The 14460-nt window shown below is 43.3% G+C and overlaps 1 protein-coding gene across 1 annotated transcript in view; it reads left to right on the top strand.

The window, feature by feature from the left end:
* The window catches only part of COQ6 (coenzyme Q6, monooxygenase), an 84528-nt gene that overhangs the window by 18476 nt on the left and 51592 nt on the right, over positions 1 to 14460 (top strand). The window contains 3 exon segments of the mRNA XM_056553711.1: positions 6759 to 6889; positions 6992 to 7099; positions 7235 to 7297. Of these exon segments, the coding sequence (XP_056409686.1) occupies positions 6759 to 6889; positions 6992 to 7099; positions 7235 to 7297 (302 nt within the window).

Genomic DNA, 14460 nt, shown 5'->3' with positions numbered 1-14460 from the left:
ATATGGTATCAATAAAAAGTACAGATCACGGCGCAAAAAATGAGCCCTAATACCGCCACCGGAAAAATGAAAAAGTTATAGGTCTTCAAAATAGGGGGATTTTAAACATACTAATTTGGTTGAAAAGTATGTGATTTTTTTTAAACGCAACAGTAATAGAAAAGTATGTAGTCACGGGTATCATTTTAATTGTATTGACCCAAACAATTGACCGTCAATTGTACAGGGTGAAAACGAAACCTTCCAAAATTAGCAAAATTGCGGTTTTCTTTTTAATTTCCCCACACAAATAGTATTTTTTTGGGTGCGCCATACATTTTATGGTAAAGTGAGTGATGGCATTACAACGGACAACTGGTCGCGCAAAAAACAAGCCCTCATACTAGTCTGTGGATGAAAATATAAAAGAGTTATGATTTTTTGAAGGCGAGGAGGAAAAAACGAAAACGTAAAAATAAAATTGTCTGCGTCCTTAAGGCCCAAATGGGCTGAGTTCTTGAGGGGTTAATATAGATTTTATTAAAGACAGGAGACAAACATTATGCTAATTCCTTCTTTACTATTTTGATAGCAGCACAGTAAGGGTTAATAAAAGTAACAATTACTGAGAAAAAAATATGCAAAGTAGATATGAGTAACAACCAATCAGCTTTTAGTATCGGTCAGTGATGGCGAACCTTTTTGAGACCGAGTGCCCAAACTGTAATGCACACCAACTTTTTTTCCCTCAAAGTGCCAGCACAGCAATTAAATCAGAAAACTGAGGTTTAAGTTTAGAAAAAACAACTTAGGTAGGCAGTATAATTCCCCCACATTAGGTTGTAGTTCCCCCACATTAGGTAGGCAGTATAATTCCCCCACATTAGGTTGTAGTTCCCCCACATTAGGTAGGCAGTATAATTCCCCCACATTAGGTTGTAGTTCCCCCACATTAGGTTGTAGTTCCCCCACATTAGGGTGGCAGTATTGTTCCCCCGCACCAGGTTGCTGTTACGCCCCGCACCAGGTTGCTGTTACGCCCCGCACCAGGTTGCTGTTACGCCCCGCACCAGGTTGCTGTTACGCCCCGCACCAGGTTGCTGTTACGCCCCGCACCAGGTTGCTGTTACGCCCCGCACCAGGTTGCTGTTACGCCCCGCACCAGGTTGCTGTTACGCCCCGCACCAGGTTGCAGTATAGTTCATATACAGTGTATGACCCGATGCTGTATGTCTGTGTACTGCCTCACAGTGCTCCGTCCACCGCTCCTCCGGTCAGGGGTCACAACCTATTGCTATGGCCTATAGGCCATAGCAGTAGGTCCCGGGACCGGAGGAGCGGTGGTCTGAGCACCGAAGCTGAAGTGTAGCTGGTAACTTACCATGCGTGCGAGCGTCGTCCTCCTAGATGCTCCGCTCCTCCGTTCCTATGAGCGCACGGGACGTCAGTGACATCCCTGCGTGCGCTACCTCCCGGCGGCCCCTGCGTTTTTAAAGTTAATGCGGAGCCACAGAAAGGTAACCGGGACATCCTTGTGTCCCAAAAAGATCTTTCGGGACACAGGGATGTCCCGGTTTGCCCCACCTTAACGCCGGCCCTGAGCATAGCGGAAGTCCGGAGCGCATGGAGCGCATCAAAAGGCATCCATGGCGAACTATGGCCGCGTGCCCACAGAGGGGGCTCGGCGTGCCACCTATGGCACGTGTGCCAAATGTTCGCCTTCACTGGTATAGGTTATAGCAGGTGACCAAAGTCTTCTTTCTTTGATGCTGAAAAATATAGGAATATGAGAATGTAAAATTAACTAAAGAAATAAATAATAAGAAGACCACGGTTTTAGGTCCGGTTGTAAAAGCGCATACGGCGCAAAAATGAGCCGACCGGACCAAACGTTTCACTCCGGTCGGCTCATTGAAATGAATGACATACGGGAGCGCATACGGTCACATACGGGAGCGCGAGCTTTTAGCTCCCCCCTGCCGTATGCGCTCCCGTATGGGACAAAACGTAGTGTGAACCCAGCCTTAGTAGGAGAAGATACCGGAAGATGGGGTTTACAGAATGATATAAGTAATTGTGGAAGAGAGGGATTTCTAAGAAGTTCCGTTTTACATTTGTTTGTTTTTAAACACTGAACCACACAAAGAAAAGCAGGATAAAAAAAACTTTTGTAAACTGTTTTTTCTATTTCTATAAATAAAAAATATTTACCCCTGAGGAGTATATTGTCTCCGAGATATGTCTAAAGCTCTTACATCTGAGACTCTCTTAAATGAGATCAAACACAATAAAACTGTGAGTTTAAACGATAGCAATCTCAAGGAAAGAAATTCATTATCACCCCAAGATTCAATTAGATGCAGAACAACATTCACATCCCAATTAGATTGATATTTTGGCAAAGGAGGGCATCTGAATTTAATGCCTTTCATCAGTTTACAAACCAGAGGATGTTTGCCTAGGGGTAAAGTCTGGATTGGAGAATGATAAAAGGATATAGCAGATCAATATACATTAATAGTTCGATAAGCTTTCCCTAAATCATAAGATTAAGAGAGGTAATTAAGGTTTGGGTCATAGGTGCATGTAGGGGATCCAAATTCCGTTGACAGCACTAATGACACCAAATCTTCCAGGCTGATCCGTAAGCATTTTTGGTACCAGGAGCCCATAATTCTCTAGTTGATTTAAGAAATTTCAGGTTCAGAATTTGTTGGCCTGAAATGAACCAGGCAACTAGAGAGAGGAGACCCGACATAACCAGAGGATGTGGGTTGTTCAACGGATCGCTCAGAATAGATTGAGAGGATGTAATTATTCTCGGATAATCTATGGCCATTTCTAGAATCTGTGGGAACCATGATTGAGTCGGCCACCATGGGGTTATCGCCAATTTTTCTCTCGGAATCAAGGCAAATGGCGGAAAGGCGTATAGACCGTTTGAGGGCCAGATCTGCAGAAGAGCATCTGTCCCCAGCGATTTTGGATCTGGACGCCAGCTGTAAAATTTGGGGGTTTGCTGTTTCAGGCGGGATGCAAAAAGATCCTAGGCGAAAAGGACCTCAAAGTTTGCTGATTTTCTGGAAAATCATGGGGTTCAATTTCCAGTCGCTGGCATCCATCAGATATGGGGAATTCCAATCCGCTATGGAATTGGAAAGACCCGGAAGGAATTCTGCCTTGATTACAATTTGCCTCTCCAGACAAAAGTGCCAAAAGTCCCTTGCAATATTGGCAAAAATCTGTGATTTGGTGCCTTCCAAGCGCAGAACTATTGTTCATTCGCAAGAGAACGCAACAATGTGATTTGTCCTTTGTAAAGCTTTTGAGAGCAAAAGAGCCTGCCAAAAGTTCTAGACAATTGATATGAAGTGACAGTTCTTTCAAAGACCATTTTCCGCCTGTGGCTAGAGAGCCGCATCGGGCTCCCCAACCTAGGCGGCTGGCATCCGACTCTATGATCAGTGTGGCATGGGACTGAAGATTGTTTTCCCATTCCATTCCTGAATGTGATGTAACCATCAAAGGATCTCCTCTCGAGCATCTGATGTTAGGGTCACCTTGTTGGAATATCCCAAACCTAAGCTTTTGATCTTTGTAGAGTCCTGTAATGTAATGAGGTTGGAAATATTGCTTGAATAGATGCCGACAAGAGGCCTACTATACGAGCAATGGTACTGAGAGACATACGATGTTTAACACTGATCGGATTTCTTTCCGAATAGTCTTTAATTTTCTTGAAGACAAAGAATTGCGTTTTGGGTATCTATCATGATCTCCAGAAATTCTAGTTCTCTGGTAGGGGTTAGAATGGATTTTTCTGTATTGATTAGAAAACCTAGGTTTGTCAATAGTGTCAGAGTCCATTGAATGCGAGTATGAATGAGATCTAACGGTTGGGCTAAGAGTAGGATATCGTCCACACTGGTTTGAGGAGTTTCGTAAAACCGTGAGCTATGTGTCTTTTAAATTTATTTTTGCCAACCAATTGTTTGGGATGAGAAGGTCTCTCAAAAGGTGAATACCTTCCATTTTGAAGTGTTGATAAACAGATTTGTTGAGCCTTTAGATTGATCACTGGTCTGAATACACCATCCCTTTTCTTTACCAAGAAAAGATTGCTTAGAAAACCTGGGGTTTCCATAGAGACCAGTATAATTGCGCCCTTGGAAAATAATAATTTTATTTCTATGAGCTTTTGGTCTGACTGAGAAAAATTAATCTGGTTTGGAGGTTGTAGTTGAATTGGAGGATGTGCAAATTCTATTTCGAATCCTAGGACAGTATTTAAGATCCAAGGATCTGAAGAAATCATGTTCCAAGTTTGGAAAAATGTTTTATCCTTCCACCCAATGGAATGTGAGAAAAACACTGAAGAGGTTGACCTACCTGTAGAGAATCTGGAGCGTGGGTAACCTCTATGAGATCCGGGTCTCCATGATCTTCCTCTTGATGGGCAAAAAGTGGGTTGGTAAGGAAAGGGTTTGATTGGAAGGATGTAGATGGGAATGAGGGTCTAAACTCTGATCAGGGGGGGTTCTATGAGAGTTACCTCCATATGATTGGCGGCCGCCCCCTACATTTCCCAGCCCTGTTGAAAATCTTCCCTTTGAAAGGCTTTCTTTAGATTAGGGAAGGGTCTAGGGAAGGAAACAAGGAAACATATTTATTAATTTCCTTCACAAAGTAGTCTCCAAAAAATGGACCAACTGAGGGTCGAGTTTCATCAGAACTGACCATTTTTTTCTGAACATAGAGCAGCATTAGTGCTGCCGAATAAACAAATAGCCCTTTGGGCCCAACCACGCAGTATTTTTAAATCAACTGGTTTCTCCGAAATAATGGCGTCTTCAGATAGGTCAAATATTTTTGTTAGTGGACCCAGAAGATCCATAAACCGGTCTTGGACCATCTTAACCTGTTGGGGATGCATCTTAGCGGGTCAGGCCCGGCCTCTAACAACCCGTGACCCGTGGCTAATAGCGTGAGGCACTGATGGCTGTGCTGCGCGCTATTAACCCTTTAGACGCGGCGTTCAATGTTGAATGCTGTGTCTAAAGTGAAAGTAAAACATTGCCGCTTAGCTCAGGTGGCTGTTCGGGATTGCCGTGAAATCGCGGCATCCCGAACAGCTTGCTGGACAGCAGGAGGGTCCCTACCTTCCTCCTCACTGTCCGATCGCCGAATGACTGCTCAGTGCCTGAGATCAAGGCATGAGCAGTCAAGCGGCAGAATAATCGATCAGTGGTTTCTTATGAGAAACCATTGATCAATGTAAAAGATCAGTGTGTGTAGTGTTATAGCCCCCTATGGGAGCTATAACACTCCAAAAAAAAAGTGGGGGGGAAAAAAGTGAATAAAGATCATTTAACCCCTCCCCTAATAAAAGTTTGAATCACCCCCCTTTTCCCAATAAAAAAAAAAACGGTGTAAATAAAAATAAACTTGGTATCGCCGCGTGCTGAAATGTCCGAATTATAAAAATATATCATTAATTAAAGCGCACGGTCAATGACGTACACGAAAAAAAATTCCAAAGTCCAAAATAGCGTATTTTTCTCACTTTTTATATCATGAAAAAATGAATAAAAAGTGATCAAAAAGTCTGATCAATACATAAATGGTACCACTAAAAAACTTCAGATCACGGCGCAAAAAATTAGCCCTCATACCGCCCTGTATGCGGAAAGAAGATGACAATTTTAAACGCATAAATTTTAGCATAAATAAAGTACGACAAAATCAAACCTATATAATTAGGGCATCATTTTAATCGTATGGACCTACAGAATAAAGAGAAGGTGTAATTTTTACCGAAAATGTACTGCATAGAAATGGAAGCCCCCAAAAATTACACAATGGCATTTTTTTCCCATTTCGCCATATATTTTTGGGTAAAATGACTGATGTCATTACAAAGTAGAATTGGTGGCGCAAAAAATAAGCCATCCTATGGATTTTTAGGTGCAAAATTGAAAGGGTTATGATTTTTAAAAGGTAAGGAGGAAAAAACGAAAGTGCAAAAAACTGGAAAACCCTCCGTTAAAGGATCGGTCTACACCCTTCTTAGGGTTTCTACCATTTCTGTTTAAAAATGTCACTAAGGTAGGGTCAAGTTCAGGGGTTATTGACAATTTGTGAGGCAGAGTAGGCCTAGGGCATTCTGCCTTTAACTTATTCCTAATGGACCGGTCTAAGGGTTTCTGACCCAAGAACTAATATATTTGGTAACTTGAGAGTGAGGTATCCACTCTCCTGACCTAGGGTGTTTAATAAGGTCAGGGTCGAGGAATGGAACACCTGAGGAGTCTAAAATAACAGGATTACATTTGTCAGATATATTATGTTCCTCTCCTTCCTCTAGAAAATTCTCATAAATGGATACAACATCAGAGTCCAAAGACACAGTCCTCATCAGAGGACTGATTAGGAGAGGTATTAAAGGGGTACTCCGGCGCTAAGACATGTTATCCCCTTTCCAAAGCATAGGGGATAAGATGCCTGATCGCGGGGGTCCCGCCGCTGGGGACCCCTGTGATCTTGCATGCAGCACCCAGTTACCATCAGTCCCTGGAGCATGTTCGATCCGCGTCTGATGACTGACGATCATGGGGCCGGAGCATTGTGACATCAAGGCTCTGCCCCCCGTGTGCCGTCACCCTCTGCCCCCTCAATGCAAGCCTATGGGAGAGGGCGTGACAGCTGTGGTGGAATGAAGAAGGAATTAGCATAATGTGAAGTCTCCTGCTCTTGTAATAAAATCTCTGGTTTTCTTGTAGAACATGTGGAGGTTCTGTATCGGAGCAGAGCTGTAGGCTACACGTGGCCGGCACCATACAACAGCGTGGAGGGCAGCCCCTATGTAGGGATCCAGCTGGCAGATGGACAGAGTCTGCACACCAGACTGGTGGTGAGGACCCCCATACAGATGCCATGTTTTCTATCTCCTCTTCCTGTCATTGACATCACATTTCCTGGCACGCGGTTCTCCTCATTGTATTGTCCCTCTCAGATCGGTGCAGATGGACAGAACTCCATGGTGCGCAGATCAGCAGGAATGAATACTGTTCAGTGGAGCTACAATCACATGGCCGTCGTGGCGACTCTGGAGTTATCGGAGGTAATTACCAATAACACTAGAAGACCCAGACAGGATAAGCGCTGTCATCCCAAATACACCCGTCCTCACCATCACCCGTCTGTCCTGTTCATTCAGTGAAATATTTAGGTATCAGCTTTTTTATTTTTCTTGCAGTCTACAGAAAACAATGTGGCCTGGCAGAGGTTCCTCCCCAGTGGACCCATCGCCCTCTTACCGGTAACCGTCTGAGGAGTGATTAAACTGTGTGTGTATTATATATGTGTGTTATAGAATGTGTGTATGTGTATATATTTGTTTATATAGTATGTGTGTATGTATATATATATATATATATATATATATATATATAATATTATTATTATAATATTCAAAAAGCCTCTACTCTTTTTATATATTTCTGTTACTAATGATGATTTTCATAATCTATCAGGTGGCCCATTATTTTTCGATTAGTGTTTGTGTAATATATATATTTTATAATATGTGTGTTTATAGAATTGTGTATGTGTATATATTTGTTTATATAGTATGTGTGTGTGTATATGTAAGAAGGCTAATACATTAGCCTGAATTTGTGGGAAGGGTGGGGATTCACTATAAAAACCTGCAGCCGTACCTGATCCTCATGCCGCGGGTTCTTCACGTGACGGGAGAGCAGCTGACATGCCAAGTCAACTGACCGGAAGCAGTTTCCAGCTGCGGCATACAGGTAAGTGGCCGGGGTGGTGGCGTTTCTGCACAGCCCCCTCTCCGGAGGTAAGCCGGAGTCCGGGGGTGTACCCTCGGCAAGGCCCGGCCCTGGTTTCAGTAACAGGGGGACATGCGTCCCACATGGTTAATTTTCTTCTCCCGTGTTCATGTGCGGCAGCGCACAGCGAGTCACCACCGGCAGTGTGATCCGTGACGGGGGCATGCTGCTGTCATCTGGGGATGTCTGCATGAGACCTCGCTCCCCCACGAACCCCCGTGGCAGTACGGATCCAGCATGTCTATAGGTGGGTCGGTACTGTCGCCTCGGGTTTTCCGCCATGGGACTGGCCCCTGGTTGTTGTATCGGGAAGCTCACAGGCTTAGCTTTATCCCCTTGGCGCCTGTTATTGTTATGTAGAGTCTAAAGTGCGTCAGGATCTGGTGTGTCTCCATATATCTAGCGTGCACCGCATGAATCAGCCTTGATCTTCAGGCGCACGTAGTTATGCGGCATTTGGTGATGACTACTTTATGTCATTATTGCATAAGGGTTGAAATGCATACTGTTACATACTCTTAGGTCATGTATTTCCATACATACGGTAATTTATTCAGTGCATATGATTGTACAGTTATTCTGTGCACATTCCTATAATTTGCTCTACATGTACGCTCATATAGTTCTTCTATCCACACGCTCCTATAATTTATTCTACGTATACGGTCATATAGTTGTTCTGTGCTCATGCTCCTATAATTTATTCAGCGTATACGGTCATATAGTTCTTCTATGCACACGCTCCTATAATTTATTCTACGTATACGGTCATATAGTTGTTCTGTGCTCATGCTCCTATAATTTATTCTGCGTATACGGTCATATAGTTCTTCTATGCACACGCTCCTATAATTTATTCTACGTATACAGTCATATAGTTGTTCTGTGCACACGCTCCTATAATTTATACCATGCATATAGTAGTAATGGGCACACGTTCCCATAATTTGTGCTATGCGTACGGTCATATTGTTGTTCCCTGCACACGTTCCTATTACTTGTTCTATGCATACGATGTACATGCTCTTAGTTTATGCTGGGTTTACGACACGGCCCTCCTGTTGATAGAAAGAGCGTGTCATGTGTTTATTGCCGTATGTGCATTTGTGGCATTGGTGCAGTGCAGACGCCTGTAGCATTGGTGCTGCATGGACGCTGGTAGTACTGTACATGCACTTGTAGTGTTTGTACGGTTCATACACTCGTAGCATTTATACTATACATATGCTCGTAGTATTTATACTGTACACACACTCGTAACATTTGTACTGTGCATGCACTCGTAGCATTTATTCTGTACATACACTTGTAGCGTTTATTCTATACATACGCTCGTAGTATTTATGCTGTACACACGCTCGTAGCATTTATTCTATACATACGCTTGTAGTATTTATACTGTACATACGCTTGTAGTAGTTATACTGTGCATACGCTTGTAGTAGTTATACTGTACATACGCTTGTAGCAGTTATACTGTACATACGCTTGTAGCAGTTATACTGTACATACGCTTGTAGCAGTTATACTGTACATACGCTTGTAGCAGTTATACTTTACATACGCTCGTAGCAGTTATACTGTACATACGCTTGTAGTATTATGTGGATTTTTTTTATCAGTAGCTATCATACTCCCCGGCCAAATCCGTATACAGAATGTATATAGCGAAGTAAATCAAACAGAGCCATTTGTCGGTTTTAGATGCTTCTGCATTCTCTGTGACTTCCACACTCTGACATTTATTTCAAATCGTTCAAGCTTATATCACCTCTGTCATTAACATAAGTTCCCACCCCCTGCTAGGGGGGAAAGGCATGCCACTCCTGAGTCTTTCCCGGGCTCTCTTTGTTCAAAGTCTTCAGACGATGGGAGGGGTGATATGAGAGAGAGCAGATAGGGGAGGAGTGGACAAGTAACAGGAATGTGGAGTCTTCATCCTAAATGGGCATTTTACATCTACAGTATATAAAATTTATATATACACACATATAAATCTATCACAGTCCCCCCTAAAGTGACCAATTTTCCCTTTCCCTAATTTTCATCATCCTAACTCATCTGCCCCTATGTGTTTTCTTGAATGTTTCACTGTACTTTAAACGACCCATGGCTTATCCATGGACCCCCTTAGCCTCAGACTTTACACATATGGAGTCAGATGCTGTCCCTATGGGTCACTGGTGTCATAGATGGCATTGAAGCTCTGTAATGGGGTATAGGCTTCATCTGTAATCTCAAAGTCCACATTTGTCATCACTGGCGTGGCATTCTCGATGGTTGTCTCCCACCTCTTCTTTAGGCAAGGCAAAGCACAACACACAACAAAGCAAGATTATTAGAATTATAAGTGTGTTTTTTTTTTACCGGCCCCATATTAACTGAGATATACGTGCAACAAGTCTCCCAAACATCTTGTATACCCCCCTTTTTCCTTTTACACCATACATCATATCTAATGCCGCACCATTTTGGAATATTATAGCAGATTTGACTCTTAGTTGTTCGGCCTGACCTTAAAGAGCATTTACAAAGAAATGTATTAATCTTTGTTGGTTATAATAGATATAATTATTTTTACTTATGGAAATCTGGGATATTATTGACTCAACTCCGGCTTTTTATTTGACCTCTAGCTTTAAAACTCATCTGGTGCCCACCTTGGGACTCCTTAACATCAATATACACAAAGGGATCAAAACTCTCAGCAGGGGCTGCACGTTCTCCTCTAAAGAGTGGTTTGGATTTCTTTGTAGGTTCGGTAATGGAAGTGTGTATAGGCAGATATATCTTGACTAATGTGTATTCCCCAGTTTAATTCCTTTCTAATTTAACTCTAAACTTCATATCCCCAAGTGTCCCATACTTTACGATAGTTACCACTTACTCATCCCTCTAGCTAGGTCTATCCTTTCTATAATCTTACACCAAGTATTCCTTTCCTTTATAACATTATTACTCACTGAAATACTTGTTGCACCCCGCTATTTGTACATGTTCACCTACTGAAACCTCCTCATATAACATCACCTCCTAACAATTCGTTATCTTTCACTTGGGAACAACCATGGTTATGCACAGACATAGATTTAACAGTTATCAGAGATACATCTATACGGGATCATCCTATGCAATCTTCTCATTCCTCACTTATTTTCTGCATTGGTTTTGATGAAATGGGTGACAATTACAGAATCTGAACTAGTAACAATTTTACAAAAGGTTCTTAATTGTATACTTTACTGTATCTATGGTTAGGGATCAGTACAATTAGACAAGGAGATACTGATATTTACCTACCCCAGGCAGTTAGATGAAGTCTACTCATATTCTCTGACACAGGTAAGATGTTTATGGAGTGTGTTGGTTAGGTACCTTTATTGGTTTTACCTAGGTCATATGTCAGATGTAAATGACGATGTCTGTACAAACCTTCTTTCTGCATTGTTTAATCCTGAGGTGACCCAATGTACTGACATTACTATGCACATAGCTCCCTTCTGCTTAGTGTATGGGGTCATATATGTTACCATGGGGTACAAGACTGCTGGCACATACATTTTCTTACCAACTCTTTCCGGATGCCGTCTTTGCCCTGTACCACCGCTTTCTTCTTCCATTGGTCTCTCTCAGAATGCATAGCTGGTTCCTGCAAGAGACCTAACCAGAAAATTCCACATTGCCCATCCACCTGTACACTTTGTACCATCATTGTGGGGGAGCAGGAGCGCTGCAGCCTTGGCAGCCTCCTTCACCATTCAATCCCCTTGAATTACAAACTACAGATTAGTTCGCTCAAGGATTCAACAACACTTTTACTTCAATAGGTCCATACTTGTGGGCGGTAATTAAAGTGTACCCGTACTCATTGTGTGATACCTTCAGATATCTTACACATCTCAGTGAATACCTTCAACTCTACTTCTCTGAACCACCAGCTCAGATCAAGTGGTTTATTGCAGTAGAACTTCATTCTGCGTGTGGTCACCATATATCCTATCTTATGTATTACATTTTTTTTAATTTTACTTTGTTTATTGCATTTTACAAATTTTACAAGAATAGATAAATCAAGAAAAGCGTAAAGAAAACAAGTTATCCAGGCAGTCAAAGTCGGGTAGCGCAGTTCCCTGGACGCCACAATATTGAAACCGCGGATACAGATAGCCAAACAATAAACCATCAATCAGCCCACATCCCACCCCTCCCCAGCTTCCCTAAACTCGCACTTACATACATCCTGTACTCTCATAGACAACAGACTGAGACAAAAACAAGGATACACTAGACAAAGACAACAAAAGAGTAGGAGAAATCATAATTAAGAAGAAGGAGAAAAGGAAAAGGGGGAAATAAAGTAGAGCAATAGGCTCAACCTGCACCATCCGAAAGATGAAGCGGGCCCAGAGTGCCACTAAGGGACGCTTTGCAATACCACTCCGTGAGGCGGAATGGCATGTCAGATGCTTCTATTTGAGGTTTATCAAAGTGTGCCACCATAAAAGTACGCCTTTTGGCGAAGAACTTTTTCGCATTCCTTTCATTATGCCTCTCCGTGTCCAGTCTATCTAGTTCCATGAAGGTTTTCAATTCCACCACCACGCCCGACAGTGTCGGCATACTTGTGTGGATCCATTCCCTGAGAATGATTCGTTTGGCAACCAGAAGAATCACATGTATGAAACGTGGAAGATTGCGTAACCCTGCCACTTCAGCAACTTCAGGATCGATAGACGAAAAGGAGGGCCTGTGGGGACAGTGGGACCCTAACATTCCAGTAACGAGTAATGTAGCCTACTATCTCGGTCCAGTAATTCTGACAGCACGAGCAACTCCATATGCCGTGATATAAATCGGTACCTGGGCTAGAGCACTTAGGACAAGAGGTAAGTCTATCGGGGCAGGAGGTGGTTGTCGGGAGATTGAAACCTAGGTACCCGTAATGCATAATTTTAAAGAAAGTCTCCCACCAACTCTCACTGATGACATTGGCTCTAACCTTTGCCCAACCCTCCAAAATTTTTGAGCGCAGATCCTCATCAGACACTATGGATTTCCATTTCCGAAACACCCCCGTACAAGAAATTTTCAAGAAATAGTTATTTAGACTCCTATATAAATACGATAGGGATAGCTTTCAGGCCTGGGAACCCACAATGTCCTCAAAGGGAGAGGGGGATACCTCAGAGGAGGGGTTATTAAGACGCGATCTGCAAAAAGACAAGAGTTGGGAGACCTGGAAAAAGTGAGTGGCAGGTAAGAAGAAAGTAGCTAACAATTCCTGTGGTGGCATCCAGCGCTTCTCCTCTGCGTGTATTCATTGTTTTGCCAATCTGACCCCCTTCAAGCGCCACTCAGTGAATAAACCACTTTCCACCCCTTGCGGGAATTCGGGATGACCCCAGAGGTCCAGGTGCCCAGACATCAAAAAGGGTAGGTTAAAGGCCTTGCGAACTGCCTTCCAGGTCAGGATCGTGTCCCTGATCACTAACGACCTCTTAATGCGGGCCGGGAGACGAGGAATGCGCATGTGTAAGCAGGCCGAGAGCTTCCATGGGAAGACCAGGTCCGCTTCCGAGGCATAGTTAGAATGGAAACTAGATTCATGAATACAGTCCAGGACATGCCGAAATAAACAAGCTAAGTTGTATCCGTGGACGTTGGGAAATCCAACTCCACCATCCATCTTACGCAACATTAATTTTTGCATAGCGATTCTCGGTCGCCTGCCGGCCCACACGAAGCGAGAGAACGCGGTGTTGAGGGCCTTCACATGTTTGTGTTTAAGTAGCAAGGGCAGTGTTTGAAGATTATAGAGCAGCCGGGGAAAACATATAATTTTCACCAAGTGGCATCTGCCAAGTAGCGAAAGGGGGAGATGGGACCATCGGAACAGCTCATCCTGTATCATTTTTAGTAGGGGCGGGTAATTAAGGGAATATAAGGCTCAATAAGCATACCACATACCAGGGATGCCCATCACAGTCCAGAATGATGATGGCCTGGAGGGGTTCAGTGGTAGAACCTCACTTTTTAAAGGGTTAATTTTGTAACCGGAGAATAGGCCGAAATGAGACAAGGTGGACATGAGAGGACCATAATGATCTCTCGGGTTAGCCATAAAGATTAAGATATCGTCAGCGAATAGTCATCTTGACCTCCGTTCGTTGAATCGGTACCCCACTAAATATCGAAGTATCCTTTAGGTGTCCTGCCAGGGGCTCAAGGGCCAGGTTAAGTAGTAGGGGCGAGAGGGGACAGCCCTGTCTCGTACCTTTAATAAGAGGAAAGGGCTGGGAAAGAAAGCCCGAGGTGTGAACTCGAGCTTGTGGAGAGGAGTCCCAAGAGAACTATTGTCCCAAGAGAACTCCATCCACCAACTTCTCAGCTAATCTACAAAGTTGTCGTCCTTGACCATGTAGGCCGGGAATCTTCACTGAAAGTCACTCCCTTTCGGATATGTGTCTAACAGGGAGAGAGAGATGGGGGAGTGGTCGGAAATGACCATGTCATGGATCTCGGAGCCATCCACCCTGGACAAAAGCTCAGGTGAGGTAAGTAAATAATCAATCCTTGATCACGATGAATGGCTTTGAGAATAATGGGTGTATTCCCTACTGTCTGGGTGATG

The sequence above is a fragment of the Hyla sarda genome, unplaced genomic scaffold (assembly GCF_029499605.1).
Source record: "Hyla sarda isolate aHylSar1 unplaced genomic scaffold, aHylSar1.hap1 scaffold_356, whole genome shotgun sequence".
NCBI classification, from domain to species: Eukaryota; Metazoa; Chordata; class Amphibia; order Anura; family Hylidae; genus Hyla; species Hyla sarda.
Note: the sequence above shows the minus strand (reverse complement) of the source record. Positions and strands in the feature narration are given on the sequence as shown.